Source organism: Trichomycterus rosablanca, chromosome 16 (assembly GCF_030014385.1).
Source record: "Trichomycterus rosablanca isolate fTriRos1 chromosome 16, fTriRos1.hap1, whole genome shotgun sequence".
Classification (NCBI taxonomy): Eukaryota; Metazoa; Chordata; class Actinopteri; order Siluriformes; family Trichomycteridae; genus Trichomycterus; species Trichomycterus rosablanca.
This window is the reverse complement of record NC_086003.1, coordinates 20,247,633-20,274,474: the sequence shown is the minus strand read 5'-3', so window position 1 is coordinate 20,274,474 and position 26,842 is coordinate 20,247,633. Positions and strand designations below refer to the sequence as shown.

The following is a 26,842-nucleotide window of genomic DNA, read 5'->3' as shown; positions in this document are numbered from 1 at the left end:
TTTACTGTTTACCTTATGTGCATGTTTAGCACTTTTGTGGACCTTAGTGTTGTAATTTCGTATATTTTTGCACCCCTTGGAAAAAACCTAGTTGTTTCGAACAATTGCATTTTAAATCGAGGTTCCACTGTATTTATGATTATAAACATTAATGTGTAATTCCTCACACTTGGGTGATGCACCAGTTAAATACGCTAGCCAAATACCACTGAGATCCAGGGTTTGAATCTCAGCGATGATGATCAGAAGATTGGGCGTCTACACCAACATTATTGGCTATGTCTGGGTTTGGGTGATAACCAAGGACTCGCGATGGAATGGAGTCCCGTTCTGGGTTTGTTACTGCATTGTGCCCGGTGAATCTGAGGAAACTGGACCCAGCGTGACAGTGACCAGGAAAAAGCGATGATTTAACATAAAAAAAAAGAAATGAAATTATAATACATTAAAAGAAATTTGGTGCCCAGATGGCACAGCGGGATATTCCGCTAGCACACTGCTACCGGTCGGCTGGCCGCCATCTAGCGGGAATAATTGGCAGTGCCTGCAGCATACACGAATTGGACTAAGTGGGTGGGGTCTTCAAATGCTGTGCAAGGACTCTGGTTAGCATATAGAGACTTTATAGCATAAAGAAGGGGTCCGCTAGGACTGCACACACGTCGGAGGGCATGTGAGCAGCAATATACCCTCCTCTAATGCAATCAGGGATCCGCAGCAGCGGAAGACAAAATTGACTACGCTAAATTGGGAAAAAAGGGGAGAAAAAGCATAAATAAATAGAAAAAGATATTTGATAGTCAATCAGTTTTTTAAACATATAAGCACATACTTCTTTGTGTATTAGTGAAATTTAGTGTGTAAATTTGAAAAGTATATAAGCACTGCAAATACCCAAAATAGTAAAAACCTGGTGTTAAACAGCTTTTCCCCCCATTGTATGAGTAAATGATGGGACCTGCTTGACCAGAGTGATCTATTCTCAGCCTTGTGTAATTAAAACTCCCACTGCAGCAAGTCTGCTAACAGCAGAGTAAACAATATGATACTACACCTCCCAGTTCATGAATAAAAGCGTGTTTAATAGAACCAGGAGATATTTATAATCCAGGATGAATCAGCACTTTGACTATCACAGTAAGTTGTCTTACGGTGCAAACTGTCTCACCTTATTTGCATACAGGCTGATGTTGGGTTCAGACACCCGAGCTGGATAAATGGATTTCGCCGCTTAAATCGTTGTTGGGTCGATGTAGGACGCACAACGGATGACAAATCCACAATACCTTCAGAGTGCAAAGCTTTCGGGATCGTTTATGCAAATGTTGCCAGTAAGTGTGATTAATAACGAGGTCCGTCTGGCTAATAAGGTTTCACGGAGAGGCAAAGCAGAGCAGACGCCATGATAAATGACGTAGAGGAGGGTTTCACTGCTTAAAATGTGATTACACAAGCTCCACTCGAATAGCTCAACCCCACGCAACCCCAAACTCATGTTCTCTCAGATATAGCTCAGCCAAAAATGTTTCCCTAACATTCTTTTTAGATTATGGGATCATTCAGGTGTCCATCTGCAAAACTGTAACACTTGTCATTTTTTAGGTAATAGTTCTGGGAAGTTCTGTTAGCTTGGAGATGAAAAAGTCCTCTATTGTGGTGCAGTCAGCATTTTCCGCATTGCTTAGCATTTTAACTGTGGAAAACATGGTTGGCTAAGTAATCTTGATTTTGCCAGTAAATTCATTTTATGATGCTGAAGAATTGGGTGATCAATCGGTGCTTGTCTCTCAGTGTGTGATACGGATCTCCATATAAACTCGAGTCATGTTCGGCTACTGCACACGTGTTGGAGGGGGCGTGGGTTAGTCACGGCCCTCCTCAGTCTGAAGTGGAGGTCGTGAAAATGTGATTGGGAAGTTGGGAGGAAAATCAAGAAAAAAGAATGAATTCTGTTTATTATATTTACATTTGCAGCACTTAGCAGACGCTTTTATTCAAAGTGAGTTACAATTGTGACATTTCATGCAATCTAGGGTTAAGAGCCTTGCTCAGAGGCCCAACAGTGGCAGCTTGGCAGTGATGGGACTTGAATTGACAACTCTCTGATTACTAACCCAGTACCTTAAACGCTGCATTACCACAGCCTTTTATATGCTTTTTTAAAGAACCATCATGTATTACATAACAGAGATCGGTGCATGTGGGTGAAAAAGAAGCGTTCAGCTACTGCACACATGTTGGAGGGGATGTGGGTTGGTCACGGCCCTACTCGGTCAGGAGCGGAGGTTGTGAAAATGTGATCGGGTAATTGGATACGTCTAAGTCGGGACAAAAATTAGGAAAAATGAATTAATTCAATCATTGTCTTACCACGGCTTTATTCTATTCAGGGTCCGTGGGTACAATTCACTGGGCGAATAGCAGGAAACACCCCAGAGAGCGAGAGCAAACACACATACACACATTTACACACTCGTACCTAGGAGGACTTCTCTAATGAACCTGACTGCATGTCTTTGGACTATAGGAAGAAACTGGAGCTCGCAGAAGAAACCCACACAGACACGAGGAGAACATGCAAACTCCACACTGAAAGGACCCGGACTGCTACACCTGGGAATCAAACCTTCCTGCTGTGAGGCAACAGAGCTACCCACCGAATCACTGTGCAGCCAAATGCATTTAATAATGTAATTAATAAATAAATATTCCGACTTCTAAGATTCCTAGCTTCTTTAATTGCCAACATACCCAAATTAACTTGGCAACCATAAACAGTAAAGAACATTAAAATCATTTTTAAGACTCCCAGATGACTGTACACTATGCTGTTAGAGTTTATAAACCAATTTACAGTTGGGAAGTATCACATAAACTACTGTGTTTGCACATCTGGAAGATAGTTTATGAGAATGTTGCCTGTACATATGATTAATTGTGAGGTTTTCTTGGCTATCAATGCTCATTTGACTAAATCAAAGCAATGCATATCTCAAGAGAAATGACCAAGAGAGGCTTTGATTGCTTTGTTCCCTGCATTTTTTCAGAAGAGTTCAACTCCCAGGAACATCTGATTAGTCTAATATTTACAACAGCCTGGTTCATGTGGGGTTATTTCCATTTAGCAGTGAGGTTAACAAGAATATGACAGCAAAACAGCTGTGTGAACCAAAAAATGCTGGCTTACATCATAGCTGATGTCTATGGATCTGTTTATCTAATGAAATTGCTATCGAAACACAGAAACCCTGATTAAAAAATGTGCAAAGTGTGCAGTGGAATACGCTCAGACAAAACATGCTGTTACTTGTACACGTCGCTTCAAGGAATAAAAGATCTTTATTATACAGACAACTGTCAACACCAGACACCCAAACATTATATCAAATTTATGGCTGTTAATAAGGAGTCAGTTTTGGCTTTTCACTAGATTCTGAAACATGGCTGCAGGGATTCCTGACACTGAGCCAGAAAAGGCCGAATACAGTCAGGATTCCAACTCAGCCCAAAGATGTTGGATGTAAATGTCCAGTTCCACCATAACAAACAAGACAAACCATTTCTATTTCCTTATAAACCTAGGTTTTTGCACGGAGGGTATTCCTCAAACAGCTACTCCAAAAGTTAGAAGCACACAATCCATTCCCTTCACTGGAAAAATGACACCTACACAGATCATAAAAAACGACTTTTAAACAATCCACCACATAAGGTACTGGCCCAAATTTCTGGAATCTGCTGACTCCAGATTTGTTCGTTAGATTTACGTTTGCAGCATTTAGCAGATGCTTTTATTCAAAGTGACTTACAATTGTGGCATTTCATGCAATTAAGGGTTACAGGCCTTGCTCAGGGGCTCAACATTTACATTTTCAGCATTTAGCGGACGCTTTTATCCAAAGCGACTTACAGTACAGTGACAGTATACAGTCTAAGCAATTGAAGGTTAAGGGCCTTGCTCAAGGGCCCAACAGTGGCAACCTGGCAGTGGTGGGGCTAGAACCAGCAACCTTTGGATTACTAGTTCAGTACCTTAACCTCTGAGCTATCACTTTTCATAGTACATTACTTTAAAGAATGATTATACACCGACTAGGCATAACATTATGACCACTGACAGGTGAAGTGAATAACACTGATTATCTCTTCATCACGGTACCTGTTAGTGGGTGGGATATATTAGGCAGCAAGTGAACATTTTATCCTCAAAGTTGATGTTAGAAGCAGGAAAAATGAGCAAGCATAAAGATTTGAGCGAGTTTGACAAGAGCCAAATTGTGATAGCTAGACCATTGGGTCAGAGCATCTCCAAAACTGCAGCTCTTGTGTGGTGTTCCCGGTCTGCAGTGGTCAGTATCTATCAAAAGTGGTCCAAGGAAAGAACAGTGGTAAACCGGCGACACGGTCATGGTCGGCCAAGGCTCATTGATGCACGTGGGGAGCGAATGCTGGCCTGTGGAGTCCGTGCCTTGATGGAACAGGGCTGTTTTGGCAGCAAAAGGGGGGCTGACACAATATTAGGAAGGTGGTCATAATGCTATGTCTGATCGGTGTATATTACATTAGAAATGTTATATACATGTATTATGTAAATATGTATGGCTTTAGGGCTGAGATATTGTTGCTCCTAGACGTTTTTACTTCACAATAACAGAAATCTGTAGCGGTTTACTATGGTGGAGAGATTGAGAGATTGTGTTGTGAGTTTGTGTGCTCCTCCCACTCATATCTGTAGCAGGTTTTGAGAAAACAGATTGGTGAGTAGAGTAAAAGTGCCTTCAAGACAACAGCAAATAGATTGCTTCGATTTCTGGAACGGCTGATCGTCATCCAACTATTGGAGCAGTGCATTTGCGTGCAGGAGGGAGGACCTTATCTGTTACAAGCAGCGGGCTGTCAGGTGTCAGGCAGTGCCATTGACAGACGTGCTCATTTACATTCGTTCTTCAGTAGACTTTGTTTTCTTCTGTTTTTTGTAAATGGTCCTGACTCTACTGTGTAGTCCTCATGAACTTTAAGCTATGATTCGTTGTAGATACTTTGTAGTTGTAAATAGTCATTGTGTTTTATCGCCTGTAAATATTGCTGTGATCATACTTTATTTCCCTTTATAAAAAATTGCACATGGTTGTCCGTGCCCCCATGTACCACATGTTCAGTTGCATTCATTACGACTTCGTTTATTTGTTTGTTATTTTCGAGTTCTGTACAATCCATTATTTCAGTTAGACCTCTGTTGACCACAGAACTACCTTATATTACGGGTTAACCCTAGACGGGTCGTAACAATCCTATGACAATGCCAGAATGAAAGTCATTTAGAAAGTCACCCATTCAACTGTCAAGCGCTGTCTATAGAGCTTGTGTCGTTAAATGCTTACTTTTATGTACCTGCTAGAAATATGTGTTGCATTTATAAATTCGGCTATCGAGTCACTTGACTATTAAACCCTGTTCATATGTCTTTTTTTGAATAAAAGAAAAGTGGTACGCCTAAAAGCAAAATCAAGTTCCTCTTTAACACTCACAAATCTTGCTTAGATCTATAAATGGACCACGATTGGAGATGTTTTAAAGATCCTCCCAAACTTCAAGGCTATCAGTATTATTCTGACTCTCGTTCAGGACAAGGACCATGCATCAAAGTATTCACCAGGGCTTAAAAGATTAAAGCCAAGACTTTAAACACCTGGTGAAGTCAGCAGTTTATCAGCCCAGGCCTGCAAACTACAGGGAATACTTACAACAACAAGCACTGCACTGGCAAGTGCCAACATGATACTGGAGACATGGCAGTTCTGTATCACTTTTGTTCATTCAGAGTTATTAATCCCTTCATTAAATGGAAAACATCATATTATTTTATAACTATTTAGGTCTATTTAGCAGATGACTAGACTGAGTCAAATGATTATTACTTGATTATGTAATACAATGTTCAACACATGAAATACAACAACTGTAAGACTTCTGGTCCCAGACATTCTATAAGCAAATTGAATAATTCCAGAGCCTCAATTGCGTTCCCATTTTTTAGTGCACCACATTTTAAAAAACAATTCAAGATTTAAGAGGCAGATAGTGGATGTATAAAAACTTTTAGAATTAATTTTTGGTGATGTTTAATGTTTAGCAAACTAGGGATGTAACGATGCACCACAAGACAGTTAAAAATCAGTGCACATGTGCCACGATTCAAATTGGTTATTTATTTAAGATGAATCTTAAATTTCCAGGCAAATTTATTTATGTGAGGATACTTTCTTTATTTGTATTATTCATTTATTATTCATTTATTTATATAATGTTGGATTTGTTTTAAAATTTCATTTTAGTTTTTTACTAAACATTATTTGGCCTAGTTTGTACCTACTTCAGAAATAAAAGGACATTAATTATTTAGATAAACAAAGATAAGCACGAATACAGTATTTTATTTTATTTAAAGAGAAATAATAAAAGGAAACTTTGTCATAATTTGTCTTCAATATCATTTTGTTTAAAAAAATCTGGAAAAAATCGTATCGTGAACCCAGTACCGTGAATTGAGTAGCATCATGGGTAGAGTGTATCGTTACATCCCTATCACAAACACAGTAAATGCGTTTATACAGATCTCAGCTATCTGCACATTTTTACTCCAGTAAGAATTCAAGTTAGTCAACATGCTTAGTATATAATTTCTAATATTTCTGTATCTTTCAATCAAAGTAAAAAAAAATGCAATTTTCAAGAGAAATGGGCTTAAATTCTTTCACTAGTTCATTTCAAGTCATCTAAGCAGCTGTGTTTTTGCAGCTGTGCCGTCCTCATCTACAAGACAAAGCTAACAGCAAAATCATGTGCAACTACAGCCACAGTCGAGCGAATATCACACCGTCAGTCAGCGTCCATTTAAAAACCACACTCATCATATTTCAAGGGTGAACCAGGTTCGATGCACCACCGTGTGTTTGGCTAAAGTCTAAAAATAGAAAGCTACAGAAGGGCTGCACATGTGTTCAGAACAGTGCTATAATAAAAAATGGTGCATGTCGAAATGACAGGTTTGTTTTATTTTTTATTTTAATTTATTTTGTAAAATGTTTGTATGCAAATTGTAGACATCCACACAGCTGGCATGTCATGGCAGGACAAAGTCTGCTGGTAACAGAAATAGGAAAACATGAGTATTTAATTGTAAGGATATTTAATCTGGCAGCTCTTCCTTTGACACACCTTTCTGTAATCACTGAAAAGTCTTTTTTTAGGTTGTGAGAAACAAATTTCCATTGTTGTTAAAAGTGTAGAATAAAGGGAGGGAGAAAAAGATTAAAAAGAAGAAGAAAATGAGGACACCAGGAAAAGAATTTTCATTGTAAAAGAAATAAAAGAAAAGTACAAGAGAGGAAGCCGGGGAGGAGGGAAAGGAAAAAAAAATAAAGAAAAGAAGGAATGTGAAAAGAAAATGGAACAAAGTCAGACACAGTCAGAAAAGAATAAAAATTAAAGAAAGAATAAAAAAAGAAAGACAAGAGAAAAAAGAATGGGAAAAGAAAAAGACAGAAAGAAAGAAAAGAAATAGAAAATAGGAGAGAAAGAAAGACAAAAAAGGAATAGAAAATGGAAAGAAAGAAAGAAAGAAAGAAAGAAAGAAAGAAAGATGAGAAAAAAGGAATGGAAAAATGGAAAGAAAGAAAGAAAGTAAAGAAAAAGAATGAAAAATGGGAGAGAAAGAAAGAAAAACAAAAAAAGGAAAAAAGAAAAAAAAAGTAAGAAACAAAGAAAGACGCAAGAAAAAAAGATAAAAAAGGAACAGAAAATGGAAAAAGAAAGAAAAAAGAAAGAAAGAAAAAAATGGGAAAAGGAAATAAAAGAAAGAAAGATGAGAAAGAAAGAATAGAAAAATGGAAAGAAAGGAAAGAAAAAGAAAGGAAAATGGGAGAGAAAGAAAAAAAAACAAAAAAGGAAAAAAGAAAGAAAAAAGTAAAAAACAAAGAAAAACAAGAAAAAAGAAAGAAAAAGGAAAAGAAAGAAAGACGAGAAAAAAATTAATGAAAGAAAGAAAGAAAGAAAGAAAGAAAGAAAGAAAGAAAGAAAGAAAGAAAGAAAAAAGAAAGGAAAAAATGGGAAAAGGAAAATAAAGAAAGAAAGAATGAAAGACAAGAAAAAAGAAGGAAAAAAGGAAGAAAAGAAAAAGAATAGAAAATGGAAAGACAAGAAAAAAAAGAAAGAAAAAAGAAAGACAAGAAAAAAAGAAAGAAAAAAGAAAGACAAGAAAAAAAGAAAGAAAAAAGGAAGAAAAGAAAAAAATTATGGAAAAAAAGAAAATGGGACAAGGAAAATAAATAAATAAAGACAAGAAAAAAGAATAGAAAAGAGAAAGAAAGAAAAAAGAAAGAACGGTATACTATACTTAGTTTAATAGTGAGGTTTTCGTGGCATGACTGGACCCGTTACATATGAAAGTGTTTGAGTAAAATGTGTCCTGACTGCTGGTGTGCTGTTTGCCCACAACACACTAACCAGATCAATAGAGATTTATAGAGATTAAAACTTGAGAAATGTGAAAAATAACATTCAAACGTTAAAAATGCTGAGAATATAACAAACTCAAACTCGATTCATCAAGTTGATGAAGTGAAAGCTCAGCCACATCCACACATTCCAGAGGTCTCCTAGTAACACACATGCTTTTTGATGAGATCCAGGAAGATTACTTGCCAGATGGATGCACAGACACTGGCATCAGGAGTCAAAACAGAACACGTAACTTGGCGTTTTGAGCAAGACTAGCAGATGTGACTAATCATGCGACAGATTCAGTAAATAAACACGTGAGGAAATTTTCGCTGGGTGTATCTGAATGCTAACAGTAGAAAACTGTTGGCGATGTTGAGAAACACAGCCGAACGCCACCGCTAGAGCGCAGCGTCGTGTCTATCCGCCATGTCTTCTTCACTGATTTAAACAGTGGAAACTCTCTGCATTATTTAGCTTTAACAGTGGTGGACTAGCATGCTTCAATATTAGCATGGATGGAAGCATCAGTGCAGGCACGGTACAATCAAATTTATATTCGGCTGTTCCTGTATTTAGGAGTAACGGTTTTCTCCCCTTTTTCTCCCTTTTAGCACATACAATTGCCCGATTAAGTCATGCTTCCTCTCCACCAAAGCCAATCCCCACTCTGATTGAGGAGAACAAAGCTTACCCATGCCCCCTCCGACACGTGGGCAGCAGCCGAATGCATTTTTGTCACCTACACTTTGATGAGTGCGATGCGGATCAGCACTGTGTACGAAGAGACACTCCCTCACAGCACTCTTTTCCCGTCTCTGCAGGCGCCATCAATTAGCCAGCAGAGGTCGTAATTGCATCAGTTATGAGAGAGTCCTTATCCGTCTTTAAATATCCCACCCCTATCTGAACAACAGGCCAATCGTTGTTCATGTGGCTGCTCAGCTCAGTCGGCAGGTATTCGAGATCCCAGCTCTGGTTCCAGCTAGTGCTGGGCGAATTTCACGATTAATTCGGTTAATTCGCATGAACGTTTTCACCCGATGTTAGAATGTGACAATCGCGATTGTTTACATACTTTATATTTTAATTAAAATATCAACATGTCACGAGGCAGAAACTGACCAGACGCTCGCGGAATATAAATCAGGGAAAGTTTAATATCAAAAGGGCAAAAACAGTGTACAGAGGATAGACTAAAACAGTAAACGGAAGACAACAAGGATTATACGAGGTAACGGTTAGATTTAGAAATAAAGAGCGCAAACATGATCGGCAAAACGAGACACAAACAGAAGAGTTTCATTAAGATTCACTGAAACAAACACAGCCGAACTGAATCAAAACTCCGATGAGCGCGGATTGGCTCAGGATTGGCTGACACGTGACAGTCCGTGAGAGCTTGGGATTTGTAGTCTATATTGTTAGAAGCAGAACTGGCCCCCTCCATCCACTCCCCAATCACAAGAGGACAAAATCAAAGCTGAGCTGAGTGATTACTTGATGCCCCCCCCCAGTGTAGATACTGATACAGACTCACTTAGTGGTGGAAACAGTAAACAGGCTCGTGTTCCTTTTAAGAAACCTGTAAAGAACTTTTTGTAAGGTGGTTCTGCTGCACAATATTTAAAACAAGAGTTATTTGTCAGCTATTCTTATAAAGCATATAGATAATTTAGATTTCTATTCTGTTTTAATTATTGTTATATCATTATTGTTATAAAGTTTGAGTCCCTTACAAGGATAATTATAGGTGGTGCTGTTACTATTTTTGCACTTCTGCAGTCTTTTAAATTACAATGCAAAAAAAAGAAATTTGAGTGTTATTTCAATTGCATTATACAAAAAAAAAAAAAAAATCGAAATCGTAATCGACAATCGGTTATAATTTTAAAATAATCGAGATTTTTTATTTTTTTGCAAAATCGCCAGCCCTAGTTCCAGCGTGTGTTTTTACCGCTGCGCCACCTGAGCAGCGCCCTTATTATTTTTAAGAAGGAATGGCAATCCATCATGAAGCCAATCCATCTTAGGCCTCAGTAAAAGAAAAAAAACACTGCAAACACCATCAAACTGGCCAATAGCACTGGTGGGGTTTCAAACCCTGGATACCAGTGGTAGTAGGATAGCGCAAATTACCGCTGTGCCACCAGAGCACCTACATTCTGATTCATCTTAAAGGTATTTAACGAAGTTGCAGGCCACTTCATTTCCTCCCCATCAAACGTATTTCATGGAATAAATGGAAGCTACAATACACAGCACAGCCTACTTTAATGGTTTAATGTAAACCTAGAACATCCAGTGACGGTGCAAGGCTCTGTCTCAAATGCGAAAATACTCATCCGTGATGTGACGCGCACCCCTCTGTGTCCACAGAATTAAACTGCAAGTTTTCCAAATTCAGTTACCCGAGTAATGTTTTTAGCTGATTTAGACTTGCTAACTGAATTGCCGTAGGATTGCTAGGACCGCCTCATTGTGCAAATTAACCAGTTAACGTAAGGCACTTGAATGCTGAAATTTCACAGCAAATTGCATATTACACAGAAAACAGCTCATTTCACGATCTGTGAATTATATAGGGCCCTAGTAATTAGTACAAGGGGTGTCCACATACTTTTGCTATACAGCGTATCTTATAAACACACCTAACGCTGACACACCTCATCACTCTGAGCCAAAACACAGGCCCTAGTGAATAAGCCTAATCACAGTCTTCTACCAGAGCACCTCCAGAGAAGCGTAATTACGGTTCTGAACCTGATAAACGATGCAATGCTGAGACGACCGGTGCTGGAGCAAAGGCCATGCCACCCTCTGCATATGATGCACACATCTGAAGACATTGTGTGGGTTTCTGTTTATATCAGAGGTCTGAAGGGAAAGTAGAGACGGGCTGAGGCAGCAGAACCGGAGGATGTGAACTCTCCCCTGAAACACTGGGCCGAGCCAGTGCAACAACTGGAATGTGGTTTCTGGACAAGCAAAAATAAAAATGGAAAGCGTGTCTCTAACACACACTCATACACACAAATACTTTCGTTTTCTTTTTTTCTTTTTTGAAATATCAGCATTACTATCCACTTTATGAGCAAAAGTACACAAACAACTGACCTTGAGCTCGTTACATGCCGTTCTAAAACCTGCACCTTTCTGTGCAGGCTTTAAACAAGAATTTGGAGTGTGTCAGGAATAGGAATAAGTCGACAGTCAACAGTCGACAAATATCATTTGTGAGATCAAGTCAAGAATCGCTGGCTCGCAATCAACATTCCAACTGATCCATTCCAACATTCCAAGGATGTTCAAATGGGTTAAAAACAGGGTCACCAAACTCAAGGTCAAATCCATTTCGTATTGACTTTGCTTAGTCCACAGTGACACAAGATGTGTTCGAAAACCTAGTGAGCTGCCTTGCTGTCTTACTGCCTACATAGGCAGCTGCCTCAGTAGAGAGGATTCTAATAAGACATCGACTTATGAGGCAGGTTTTTTTCGAACGCACTACTTAGACAGCGATTCCATGCCATTCAAACCAATGGGATGGGGTGGCACAACGTGCTAGCATGTCAACTAAAATCTCCCTCCGTGTATTGAAAATTAAAAAATTGCTAAATTTGCTGACAAGCCCAAATTTGCAAATAAATACACTTGTGCAAGTTTATACAAATTAAAAATCAATAATAATTTATTTACGTTTGAAAATATGTTCGTTTCTCTGCACCGTCCGCCACCGTTTTTTATTTTTCTGTGAGAAAAGTAATGCCGCATTGAATACTGGGATTGCCTTCGCCGCTAATGCCTAGTTCACACTACACGATTTTTGCCCTGATTTTCGCTCGCTGACTGGTCGGCGCTAGAGAGCTGAGATTCGAACTCTGCACCAGAACCCTTGAAGCTGAGAGGGTTAAGGGCCATGCTCATGGCAGAGCTAGGATTCGACTTGAGCCTCCACCCAGGACTAAAGGAAGACAAGCATCAAGGCTCTTCTCTGTTCTAGCACCCAAGTGGTGGAATGAACTTCCTCTGTCTGTCTGAACATCTGAGTCTCTTGCTGTCTTTAAAAAACGATTAAAAACCCACCTTTTTACTAAGCACTTAAGCTGACTTGTACTTATTTACTAACATTTTTTTTCCAGGTTTCAGCAGATTTGTGTTCTTCGACTGTTGTTTACTTAAACTTGAGAAATGAAATGTTCACTATGGAAGCACTTCTGTAAGTCGCTCTGGATAAGAGCGTCTGCTAAATGCAGAAAATGTAAATGTAAATTGATAGCCTAAGTTCCACCCACTAGGCTACCACTGTCCCAGTGAAGCTTAGCATGTCTCTCTGAACATGATGCAGCTCTCTCTGAGACATCATTGTGAACAGGTTAATAGATGTAACCGGCAACTATGTATATGTCGGACAGGGGCGTGTGCCCTTTTCGGCCAGTGTGGGGCAGTGCTAGTGACAATTTCTGCTGACTTAGCTGGAGCGGTACAGATCCTTTCTGTGTGAAGTTTGCATGTTCTCCCCGTGTCTCTGTAGGTTTCCTCCGGGCGCTCCGGTTTCCTCCCACAGTCCAAAGACATGCAAGTGAGGTCAATTGAAGATACAAAATTGTCCATGACATGGTGGTGGTGTGTTAGTGTGTGTTGTGCTGGTATGAGTGGATAAGACACAGCAGCACTGATGGAGTTTTTAAACACCTCACTGTCACTGCTGGACTGAGAATAGTCCACCAACCAAAATATATCCAGCCAACAGCACCCCGTGGGCAGCGTCCTGTGACCACTGATAAAGGTCTAAAAGACGACCAACTCAAACAGCAGCAATAGATGAGCGATCGTCTCTGACTTTACATCTACAAGGTGGACCAACTAGGTAGGAGTGTCTAATAGAGTGGACAGTGAGTGAACACTGTATTTAAAAACTCCAGCAGCGCTGCTGTGTCTGATCCACTCATACCAGCACAACACACACTAACACACCACCACCATGTCAGTGTCACTGCAGTGCTGAGAATGATCCACCACCCAAATAATACCTGCTCTGTGGTTGTCCAGTGGTGGTCCTGACCATTGAAGAACAGGGTGAAAGCAGGCTAAAAAAGTGTAGAGAAAGGTGGAGCTGATAAAATGGACAGTGAGTGTAGAAACAAGTGAGGTGGTTTTAATTTTATGGCTGGTCAGTGTATTTCAACACTAAGACATTTAAGTACTGATTTAAAACTGTAGATGTTTAGAAGAGAGATGCGACAGGAAACCGTTCAGGCTTAATCACAGACAAAGAAAACAGCCTGGGTTTTCTTTAGCTCAGCTCTGAACATTTATATGCAGAAAACAAAGGCATTTTTAAGGCCTGACCTGTCGCTGCTCCCTCTGCCTCATTTTTCCCCTTCACAAGTTTTTAAGTTTTGCCCGTTTCATGTCTGCCAAGTAGAGCTTAAAATCCCATCAAATCTGCCACGTAGACGCTGGCTGCCTGAGTGCAGGCTTGGCTGCGACATGCCTCTGCTGGATTTCAGTTTGAGCTTCAGCATTCATTCACACTCGGGCATACACACATGCTCTAGTTCACACTGCCACACATCTCATCTGAGCCTGGCTTTAGTTTCAAACCCCTCTGTACTCAGTGAGCCGTTTTATTATTGTTACATGTTATGTCTGGGATGCACATGCTGAGGTAAAAGCTCCATGGGTGCGCTCTTATACCGCTGTTCACTTCAAGCTAAGACGTGGATGCAAACATAATACGACTCTGTAATCAGGTTTATATTAGGAAATTGCTACAAGCTGTCAAGTAAAAGTCTGATGTTCTCTAGGGTTTGATAATGACAGTGTTAGAATGCGTTTCCGAGATCAGGGCTAAGAGCTACCTAGTAGGAATGAAACCTTTCTCTTACACCAACAGTATTCAAAACACAAGAGTCAGTTATTAGATAAAATACACTATATGGCCAAAAGCATGTGGACTCCTGTCTAAGTGCTTGCTTGTCAAAAGCTGTGGGCATTATTGTAGATTTGCCTCCACTTCCAACAACAAAAATTCCTGCCACAACCATGACCAGGATAAAGTGGTTAATGAAAATGAAATGAAAAATAAATGAAAGACAAATGTGTGCATATTAAAAACAAATGGAGTTGAATACTTGTTTCACCTCATTGTGTTGGCAGAGGTAGCTCATCCGTTAAGATACTGTATATGAGGATACCCTCAAAACCAGCCAGGACCCCAACCCCACCGACTGGCACAGCCTATCCATATTGTGGATTTGGGAATTGGGATGTCACGCCACCTCTGGGGCAGTCCACTCTCCCAGGGTGGTTCCTCACTAAGCCCATAACACCTGGACACTGGGTAAGCTCCCAGAATGAACACTTGCCAGAGGAAACCAGGCTGGACTGAGCAGCCAAGTATCATGTTTTCAGAGAAAGGCAGGTTTGCCAACAAAGGAGCTGGCAAGTAAAACTTCCATCTGGAGTGAATTCACACTCATGAGGTGCATATGATTGTCAATCAACTGACTTACCAATCATCTGAGCTTCCATGGCTCCTCTGCCGGCCAAAACGTCCACATAGAAGGACACGACTCTTAACGTGGCTCAATGCCAAACTAGAAGAAGAATGCCTTTATTTGTCATATATACACCTGCACATGTAAAGTACAAGGAAATTATTTTTCTGTGTATCCCAGCTTGTTTGAAAGCTGGGGTCAGAGCGCAGGGTCAACAATTGCACAGCGCCCCTGGAGCAGAGAGGGTTAAGGGCCTTGCTCAGGGGCCAAGCAGTGGCTGCATAGCAGAGCCTGGATTTGAACTGGCAATCTTCCGACTGTTAGCCAAAGCTCTACTCACTAGGCTACTACTGTCCCTGGAAGAGATATTACTACAGATACTGGACTATTAATTGAAGGGACAAGACACTCCCTCGCCAAGACCCCCTGTAACCCTTGATCACTTGTGATGTATTTAGTCACAAAAGCACATTGCTCTGAATGAAAGCATCTGCTAAATGCCGTAAACATAAATCTATGGTCATGTACAATACATGTATGTATAAAGACATGTAGAAATGAGTTCATTTCCAGCCCTGCATTGCTGGAGCACTTGCAGTGTACTCTCTCTCTCTATTAAATTTTTCTATGCATACATTAAAACTGGAACACGTCCATTATCATTTTGCAATAATACAACAGGACACATGAATGAAAACATGCATATTAAAGCTTTATGTGAGCTTATAGTTTATCTATCCTGACATGCACTCAGAACTACAGTGTTACCTTCATGTCCTGACACATTATTACAGGGGATTGCTAGAACTGCTGCTGGAAGTCATGACGGCTAGCGGTAGAGAACATACAAAACCACAGAACAGTGAACTGTGTTAAATTTAAGAGACAATATTCATTTCAGTTATTGCCAGTCAAGATTAATAAATGTTGGACGAAGTAGTTTGATCTACATTTATCTACATAAAGTCCCCAGAATAACTGTGTGCAATGCATTAACCGGACACCCCAAAAATCTGGATGACAAAGCATATTGGGGCCTAAGCCACCACCTCAGACATAGTCAATCATGTCTGTATGTAGATGCTCGACCGGCTGATACCACAACAGAAAATTGGAACGCTGGATTCCAACAATAGTGGGCTAGTGTAAATTAGTGCTGCACCTCCCGAGGTCACATTTTTATCAGGTAGGCAAAAAAACAAGTACTTTCTGTCTTAATATTTCATTAATATCAGTTGATCTATCAAACAAGCAATTACACATAGCACTGTACTAACATTAGTCCCTCATTTACTTGACCATGATGGCAGTGGGTTCAACACCACTCAGAAGGCACAAGACAGAAATACAGTCTGGACAGGGTGCCAAACAATTGCATGGCATAGCACACTCACTAACACCTAGAAGCAATTTAGAGTTGTCAGTCCACCTTTGGCAGATTCTACAATACGTACTCAATGGAAAGCTATGTGAACATAGGAAGAACATGCCAGACTTCTTACAGTGACCAGAGGCGTAGGTTTAACCCAGGTCTAAAAGGGGTTGCTTAAAAATTTTGTATCTGGTAAGGACCTTGCTAATACACTATATAGTGAAACTTATGTAGACACCTGACCATGACCACTCCTTTTCAGCTATAACACCCTTCACTGTTTTCAAAGGATTCTGGAGTCTGTGGGAATTTTGTGCCAATTCAGTCAAACTAGCATTTGTGGGGTCAGGCACATATGTTGAATGAGAAAGCCTGGGTTGCAATCAACGTTCCAATTCATGCCAAAGGTGTTAAATATGTGCACTCCACACCATTTTTTCTCACAATGAGGCGTATTTATGGAACTCAGTTTGGACACAGGGTTCATGTTGAAACAGGAAAGGACCTTTGCCTCAGTATGGTAAGCTTTTTTAATAAGATTTATTTGATACACCTGTTAGCAATGGGTGTGGCTAAAAACCTGAACTCAGTCATTATGAGGGGTGTCCACTTACTTTTGAGCATAAAGTACGTGGACACCTTTTTTACATTACATTTAGTAGGTGCTTTTATCCACAGTGACTTATAGAAGTGCTTCCTCTGTAAATATTCCCTTATTCTAGTACAAATAAGAAAGGTAGAGCTAAAGACGTTAGTAATATTCCACTTTCGTAGGTCAAGTATGTGCTAGTCATTATGCTCTAATCTCTTTAAAATTAAAAATGGCTCTGACAGGAATATTACAAAAACCAGATGTGCAAAGTTGCTCTGTAATTAGTTGGCTTCTTGATGTTGTTTATGAATATGCATTTGGATAAGAACAGCCAAATATTTTTAATTTTGATATTTGGGGAGCAATTCTGAGCTGCAGTATGTATTTGTTATTGAACGCAAGTGATGAAATGATAGAAAGGTGTAGATATACACCGATCAGCCATAACATTAAAACCACCACCTTGTTTCTACTCTCACTGTCCATTTTATCAGCTCCATTTACCATATAGAAGCACTTTGTAGTTCTACAATTACTTATTGTAGTCCATCTGTTTCTCTGCATGCTTTGTTAGCCCCCTTTCATGCTGTTCTTTAATGGTCAGGACCCCCACAGGACCACTACACAGTCTGTATTAATTAGGTGGTGGATGATTCTCAGCACTGCAGTGAAACTGACATGGTGGTGGTGTGTTAGTGTGTGTTGTGCTGGTATGAGTGGATAAAACACAGAAATGCTGATGGAGTTTTTAAACACCTCACTGTCACTGCTGGACTGAGAATAGTCCACCAACCAAAAATATATCCAGCCAACAGCACCCCGTGGGCAGCGTTCTGTGACCACTGATGAAGGTCTAGAAGACGACCAACTCAAACAGCAGCAATAGATGAGTGATCGTCTCTGACTTTACAACTACAAGATAAACCAACTAGGTAGGAGTGTCTAACAGAGTGGACAGTAAGTGGACACAGTATTTAAAAACTCCAGCAGTGCTGCTGTGTCTGATCCACTCATACCAGCACAACACACACTAACACACCACCACCATGTCAGTGTCACTGCAGTGCTGAGAATCATCCACCACCTAAATAATACCTGCTCTGTGGTGGTCCTGACCATTGAAGAACAGGGTGAAAGCAGGTTAAAAAGTATGTAGAGAAACAGATGGACTACAGTCAGTAATTGTAGAACTACAAAGTGCTTCTAGATAAAATGGACAGTGAGTATAGAAACAAGAAGGTGGTTTTAATGTTATGGCTGATCGGTGTATTCTTCTATATATTCTATTAAGTTTTATGTGTGGATGGTGTGGAATAACCCAGCTCACACGATTCCTCCAATTCCTCTTTTATCTTTTCATTGCTTCAGGACTAATGACCCTGAGAAACTTGAGGAGAACGTAAAGAAAGTAAACAGACTCTAGCCTAGTCCGGGTAACTTCACGGCTGAACCCTTCAGGCTAGACTCTGAGTGACGTGAATTCCACCTGGAGAAATTTATGGTTTCATCCAGCCTGTCCTCCTCTCACACCGCTCCCACACGGTGCACCAGAGGAAGTGAGAAAAAAGAAGAAAATCAAAAATGTATGTACAGAAATAAAACTACTTTAAAGACCAGACACTTTAGCTAAGCTGTACCAGGTTTCGGTGATAAGCTGCCAAATGTGAATACTGCCTCAACCCTCTGATTTTTATCAGCACTAAGAGCAAGCACCTTCCAGTGGCTAGGCCGTTTTGACCATCCCCCTCTGGATATTAGTCAATCATGTCCATGCAGATGCCTGACTGGCGAATTTGAACCCCGGATCCCCAGATGTCAGTGGAAATGGGTTAGCATAATACCTAGCTGTATATGTGCAAAATAAATAAATAAATAAAAAACATCCATGAAGACATGGGTCTGTCTGAAAATCTAGTGAGCTCTCTACGTAGACGCATTGTACATCATCCTACATGCGCTCAGAAGAAGGCTGTCCAAATTCTTAGATGTCTTAAATTGCTGCCTACTGGGGTGCCTTAATTCTGACCAATAATCTGACTGAATAATGAGGGAGCATGCAATGCTTGCTCAGCGGTGAAGGAAATCCCAGCATTCAGTGTAGCACAACTTTTATCACAAAAAATGACAAACATGGTGGACGAATGCAGAACAACAAACTGTGTTTTTTCATGTAAATTAATTTTCATTGATTGGGCGGCACGGTGGCTCGGTGGGTAGCACTGTCGCCTCACAGCAAGAAAGTCCTGGGTTCGACCCCCAGGCAGGGCGGTCCGGGTCCCTTCTGTGTGGAGTTTGCATGTTCTCCCCGTATCTGCATGGGTTTCCTCCGGGAGCTCCGGTTTCCTCCCACAGTCGAAAGACATGCAGTCAGGTTAATTGGAGACACTGGGTGTGTTCGAATACCCAGGGAGCTGCCTTGCTGTCTTACTGTCTACATAGGCAGCTGCCTTAGTAGAGAGGATTCTAATAAGTCAATGATTTATAAGGCAGGTTATTCGAACACAATACTTAGACAGCGATTCCATCCGGTTTAGCATTTCGCGTTTAGCATTTAGCATCTTGCCAATAAAACCAATAAACTGAGGTAGCACAGCACGCTAACGTCAATATAACATCTTCCTTCATGTACCGATAACGGTTAAATTTCCTGACAAGCCCGAACTTGCAAATAAAAACACTCGGTACAAGTTTATACAAGTTAAAAATCAGTAATATTTTATTTACGTTTGAAAATAACTCCACCCGACCCGCAATGAATGCTGGAATTGCCTTGATCACTAAGGACCGATGCTCACTCGTTCTTGAGCCAAAATAACATTGAGATATTAAGATGCCTCAGAAGTGAGGAATTTAAGGCATCTAGGATTTCGAACAGCCTCGTTCTCGGGAGCGCGCACAGGATGACGTAAAATGCTGTCTATGTAGACAGCTCCCTAGTTTTTCAAACACACCCACTGAATTACCCTGTAGGTGAATGGGTGTGTGTGTATGTGTGTGTGGGTGTGTACGTGTGTCTGCCCTGGGATGGACTTGCGCCCCGTCCAGGGTGTTACTGTGTGCCTTGCGCGCATTGAAAAGCTGGGACAGGCTCCAGCACCCCCCGCGATCCTAACTGGATAAGCGGTTAAGACAGTGAGTGAGTCAGTGAGTGAGTGATTTGTATAAAGGTGTACAAGTGTCATTTATTTACAAATTCGGATTCATCAGTGACAATTTAACCATTTTTGGGAGATGATAGCTGGGATTCTAGCGAGTTGTGCCAGTTGTAGCCTAGCGGATAAGGTACTGGACTAGTAATCAGAAGATCGCTGGTTCAAACCCCATCACTGCCAGGTTGCCACTGTCGGGCCCTTGAGCAAGGTCCTTAGACCGTGTGCTATAAGTTGCTTTTGATGAAATGTGCCACCTCAACCTATTAGCTTAAATGGCCTGAGGCTAACTGTGTTAGCTTAGTAAGCGAAAACTGTGGTGACGTAATTGCCGCAATCGCTGTCTAAGTAGTGCATCTAAATAATCTGCCTTATTAGTTTAATGTCTTATTGGAATCCTCTCTAGTTAGGCAGCTACCCAGGTAGGCAGTAGACAGCAAGGCAGCTCATTAGGTTTTCAGAAAGACCCAATGAGTGTGCCAAATGGTGAAGGAGGTTTTAACTGATAAACTGTGGTATAAATGAATCCTTGAGGAGCGTTCGCTCATTCTCCTACTTATATATACAATCAAATTTAGACTCGTGCAATATGGCCGAGGGAGAGCAGCTCTAATTCATGCAACTTATGCGAGCCAACTAATTAATATTAATGAACACTAAGGGTCTGCTCATGAATATTAATGACCAGTGGGTGGTCTCAGCAAAAATGGCCCAGGAGCTTGAGAAGCAGAGAAAGGCACTCTACAACAATTGATTAAAAATACATAGACATGATTTGCAGAGTAAAACACTTCAGATGTGTTTTATAGAAACTCAGGACAAGTTTAAAAAGGTGCTCAGCTGAAGCACCTTAAAAAAATCCAATGCAGAGACCGCACTCAAGAACAAGACTTAAGTGCTAATATTTAATTAAGATCATTAATTACATTTTTATTAACCACTTAATCCTGGTCTGAGTCACAGTGAGTCCAGTTCTACCAGGAAACACTGAGTGCAAGGCTGGAATACCCCGGACGAAGTGCCAATACATTGCAGGGTTTTGACCATCCCCCTTAGCCATAGCCAATTATGTCTCTGTTACACCATAATTATGGGTTGGTGTAATAGACCCGAGTGTCCTCTAATTAGTTTATCACCACTTTATTCTGGTCAAATCCCCGATATCACTAAATGCAAGGCAGCAACACAACCCAGGGCCATTAACCCAACACCCCCTCCCCACAGACATAGCCAATCATGCCTGTATGTAGATGCCTGACTGGCCAGTAGCACCGCTGGTGATTGGAACCCTTGTGTGATAGTCTAAAGCAGGGGTTTTCAACCTTTTTGGACATGCGCCCCCCTTCGTGTGCCAACCGCGAACTTGCGATACTGTGAACAGGGCATCTCTCTTAAAGACACACACACACGTCCTATAACAGCAGCCTGAATTGAATAACTGAATAACATTAAACGTGCGTGTGAGCGTGGTCAGTGAGACTAATCAAATATGTCTCCCGTGGGTGAAAAATGAATTGCTTTAGTTTTAGAAGTAAAAAAAAATCTCGCAATGCCACGCCCGCCGGTCAGGCACTCGCGCCCCCCCAGACAAGCCCCACAGGTTGAAAACCCCTGGACCACCCTAGTGGAATTACGGTAATTAGAAATACAATATTATAAAAATTAACAAATGAATCCTGGTCAGGGTCACGATGAGTCCAGTAGCCCCGAAAACACTGGGCACAATTCAGTACACACCAGACAGGGCAGCAATCCATCACTAGTCTCGACCCCCCTTTCTCCCCCAGATATAGCCAATCATGTCTGTATGTAGATGTCCGACAAGTCAATAGTATTGCTGGGGATTGGAACCCTTGATCCCAATGCTAGTGGGATAGCATAATGTACCGCTGCACCACCCTAGTGGAATTATGATAATGAGAAATATAATATTATAAAAGAAAGGATTAAAGGCTGTATTCCGAATTAGCCAAAGAATCAACAAATGAAGTTAAAAATCCCCCATTTTTATAAACAGCTTTATTCTGGTCTGGGTCACGATGAGTCCAGCTGCACCTTAATCACTGGGCACAACTCAGTACACTCCAGATAGGGTGGAAATCCATCACTAGTCTCGACCCCCCTTTCTCCCCCAGATATAGCCAATCATGACTGTATGTAGATGCCTGACCAGTCGATAGTACCACTGGTGATTTGAACCCAAAGGTAGTGAGCTGGTGTAATGTACCGCTGCAACACCCTAGAGGAATTGGGGTAATATTATAAAAGAAAGGATTAAAGGCTGCATTCCGAATTGGCCAAATAATCAACAAATGAAGTTAAAAATCTGCTTTAATCAAGTCCGGTTGCACCTGAATTACTGGGCGCAACTCAGTATACTCCAGATAGGGTGGCAAACCATTGCTAGGCTCAACCTTCCTTCCCCCCAGACATAGCCAATCATGACTGTATGTAGAGGCCTGACCAGTCAATAGTACCACTGGTGATTCAAACCCTGGATCCCAGCGTTAGTGAGCTAATGTATTTTACCATTGTGCCACTTGAGCACGCCAGTGCATTCTTGTATAAATAAAAAATCAATTTCAAATAAAATTGGTTGTGCATCTGAATAAATTGTCAATAATATCAATCAATATTGTTCACAGCCAGCATGAAGTGGTTTTGCCGTCCTTAGCACGGGACGTGTCTCATTCCTGTCTCAGTTTTTGTTAGTATTGATCTTGGTCTTAACCCTTAAATCTTGGTCTTAACACAACAGACATGGACTACAACACTGCATATCTTTACTCTGAGTCCAGCCCCAAGAGCAACAATCTTTTGACACCAGGCATCAGCATGCAGTTGATGCGGTGAGTTCCTGACCTCTGGGGAGGAAGTAGTCTGCGTGACTGACGCCTGGTTTCTTGATGGCAGACGAGCGGTAGAGAATGTGATGTCGTCCGGATCCACCCTCCTCCTCGCCTGTCGTGTCGGCTCCTCTCTCGAGTGGCTCGATGAAGAACTCCTCCTGACCTGCACGGATCATCCCGGCCTGTCAGAAATAAAGAGAGAGGAAGGCGTATGGGGGAAAAAGAGAGAGAGAGAATGCAGAGGGAAGAAGACATAAAGATGAAGGGTAAGAATGAACGAAGTAACATTTCATTCAAAGACAGCTACAAAGCTTGCACGTAGAGTCCATTAAGAGAAGCAGCTACTGGGGCTATTTCTGTTGGCTCACTAGATCGGATTTTCAGCAGCTTTGGAAGGAACCCTCGAGCAACCTGATCTCCTGATCGATAACTTCTCTGTCTTCAGCTAAATCATGTGTGGAGACAGGAGCCATTATTAAAAACATAGGATGATACCTGGTATGAGCTCTACTAACCGTTTCAAGAAGCTGTCCTGTTTCCAAAGCCAAAGCCCCTTGTTTCAAAATTTATAAAACTACATAAACATATATTCAAAACTTAAACTATATAAATATATATAAATGAGGTGAATTGGAGATACAAAATTGTCCATGACTGTGTTTGATATTAAAAGACTTGAACTGATTAATGTTGTGTAGCCAAAGTGTGTAAAACATGACGTTAAAATACTAAGAAATCAATAAATAAATATGTACAAACACACACACATTTATATATATATATATACAGTATATATACACATATACAGACATAACATTATGACTACTGACAGGTGAAGTGAATAACACTGATTATATCTTCATCACGGTACCTGTTAGTGGGTGGGATATATTAGGCAGCAGGTGAACATTTTATCCTCAAAGTTGATGTTAGAAGCAGGAAAAATGGGCGAGTGTAAGGATTTGAGCGAGTTTGACAAGACCCAAATTGTGATGGCTAGACAACTGGGTCAGAGCATCTCCAACACTGCAGCTCTTGTGGGGTGTTCCCGGTCTGCAGTGGTCAGTATCTACCAAAAGTGGTCCAAGGAAGAAACAGTGGTAAACCGACGACAGAGTCATGGGCGGCCAAGGCTCACTGATGCACGTGGGGAGCGAAGGCTGGCCCGTGTGGTTCGATCCAACAGACGAGCTACTGTAGCTCAGATTGCTGAAGACGTTAATGCTGGTTAATGCTGTATAGCCGCAGACCAGTCAGGGTGTCCATGTCGACCCCTGTCCACCGCAGAAAGCGGCAACATTGGGCTCATGAGCATCGGAAATGAAGATGAGGCCACAATGCTCCTGATTAAGTTAAGATTATTTGTATATTATTCACAGCTGTTTTTCAATTCCAGTCTTTACTTGTAGCTTTTTATCACTCGCAGTAGTGGAACGATCTTATAAAATGATAAAATCCTGAAGAAAAATCTCTGTTTTCTTTCTGTAATTAAATTATGCAGTGTTTAAAAAACATGTTTAAAATAATGGCATCAAAAATTTAATACTGCCGCATTTATAAACAGTTCCAGATGTTACTGTTTATTTTATAAATGTTTATATATTATAATTTATTTTTATTACAATCACACTGCAGGAGATTTCACATGTTTATCTTACAATAACAAAAATGAAACGGTTACATAAAACAGTACATTTTCATTTCCAAAAGTAATTGTACTGAGACAGTATCATTACATAAGCAATGTTCAAAAATCAGTGGCTTTTAGATCATTCAGATCAGTTCACACATTCGAGTTTGGCAGGTTCTTCTTAGAAAAGCTGCCAGAACATCAGTTTCTACTAATCGCATCTTCAAAACAAGTGCTTGCTTTTAACGTTGGCCAATATATACAGACAGACAGTAAAGCAGATCTCAAGTTATGCTTGTAATAGACAGAAATTCAGGGACCTGGACCACTGTTCAAAACTGAATCTCAGATTGGCCTAAACTGCAGAGCTAAAAGCTCATAACATAAACAATCAAATCTTAATTTGTTTGTTGTTTTGTTAGATGAATTTTGACACCAGTGGTGCTATCGGCTAATCTGGCGTCTACATACACAGAAAGCTGAGGCCCTGTGATAGCTTGCCTTTCTGTCCGGGGTGTGTTACTGCATTGCACCCAGTGATTCTGGGAAATCCGGGAGCACCTATAATGTCATACAGGCGCTCCCGCTTTCCTTTGGTCATCATTAAAAGAAGTCCAGCACGATGCAGAATAGCCCTAACTAGGCCGCTGAGTCTGCCATTTAGCCGAGTCTCCCAGGAAATACTCCACGGAAAGTTGTCCCTTCCTTCTTTCTCACTCTCTCTCGTGTCCCCTGGGCGTTCATTACGGCGGAAATGGCTGCGTGCTGCATAAACCGATACTGCTGTATTCAGGGGCAGCCATCACACTCAATCACTTATTCTGACAATGTGCTGACAAAAACGAGACGCGCAGGAGTCCAGGAGTCCATCATCTGTCCAAAAAACTGGCTATTTTCAAATTGTGCAGTCTTCATTACAAGGGAAACTCACAAAGTGTGATCCTGATGCTTTAAAGCAGTGGGTCTGTAACCGTTTAAAGCCAGGGATCTCTTCATGAGTAGAAAATAATAATTATACATTTTATGTAAACTACTTAATTCAAAGGTTATTGACATTAAGCAAATATGCTTAATTATGTTTTTTTCTCTTTATAGGCGCTCAGTAGAATATGCTAGCCCACTACCATTGACATTCTGAAATCTACTATTGGTCAGTTGGATGCCTACACAGACATGATTGGCTGTGTCTGAGGAGGGGGGCTGGCCAAACAGCCTATCTTTTGGGAAGTGCACTAGTCAGTGTGCTCTAAGTGCCGGTCACAAGCTCAGGAAGGGCATCCAGCATAAAAACTGTGGACTGTCGCCCTTGGCTTGCTCAACAGGGGTTTAAGGTCTGTCGGTCCTGGATTCTGTAAAGTTGTTTATTGTAAAAAGTGCTATACACATAAATTTGACTCTACCTGACCAAGGCGATGACAGGGTATCTTGGTATTAGATGTGAGGCACCTCGTGATTGATGTGAGGAGACTCGTAACCTTATATGTTCAACAGGTCAAAGCTCCTCCACAAGGGGAGATGTAATTCAACTCAATAACACTGTGCTTTATTTAATACATTTTTTTGGAAAATGTGTGCATTGATGTTGAATTCCTCCAGTTAAAGTATCCAGTTAAATAAGATTATTATTTCATGTCATTTTCATAAACTGCTTCATCCTGGTCAGGGTCAGGGCCCGGTTTTACTAGGAAACACCGGGTGTAAGGCAGGAAGCCACTGGACAGGGTAAAAATCCACTGCAGGCCTTTTACCTTCCCCATTCTCAGGCATAGGCAATCATGTCTGTGTAGACGACAACACCTTTGGGCAGAACTGGAACACTGACTGTGATCAGGCCTTACTGAATAAGCTCTTGTGGAAAGGCTTCCCATAGAAGTGGTGCCTACAAGTGAGGATGCAACTCAAAATGAGCAGCAGTGGTTTTGGTTTTGGTTTTAGTAAGCTCACGATCAGGTATCCGAATGCTTTTGGTCGTATCGTGTACGCATTCCACACAGTAGCACAAGCCGAGAGCTTTAAAGGGGAAATTCTTTCCATTCGAAAAGCTTAGAAATTCCAAAACTGCATACTCTTATCATCAAATAAGTGGGGGAAAGCTTACTTTCCTACACATACAGCCAGAGAGCGTCTCTTGGCCTCTAATCATGCGTGTAAAAACCATTAGGCACAGAATCATTAATATGAACAGCATGAAAAAACTAACTGGAATTCCAACAAACCCAGCAGGGCCGGATGCATGTCCAACACCAGC

At 40.9% G+C, this 26,842-nt stretch overlaps 1 protein-coding gene across 1 annotated transcript in view; it reads right to left on the bottom strand.

Annotated features, from left to right (window-relative positions):
- adamts2a (ADAM metallopeptidase with thrombospondin type 1 motif, 2a) overlaps positions 1-26,842 on the bottom strand; it is a 94,536-nt gene that overhangs the window by 35,107 nt on the left and 32,587 nt on the right. Inside the window, exon 3 of the mRNA XM_063011316.1 lies at positions 22,978-23,146. Coding sequence (XP_062867386.1) covers positions 22,978-23,146 — 169 coding nt within the window. The remainder of the gene's footprint in view (positions 1-22,977; positions 23,147-26,842) is intronic.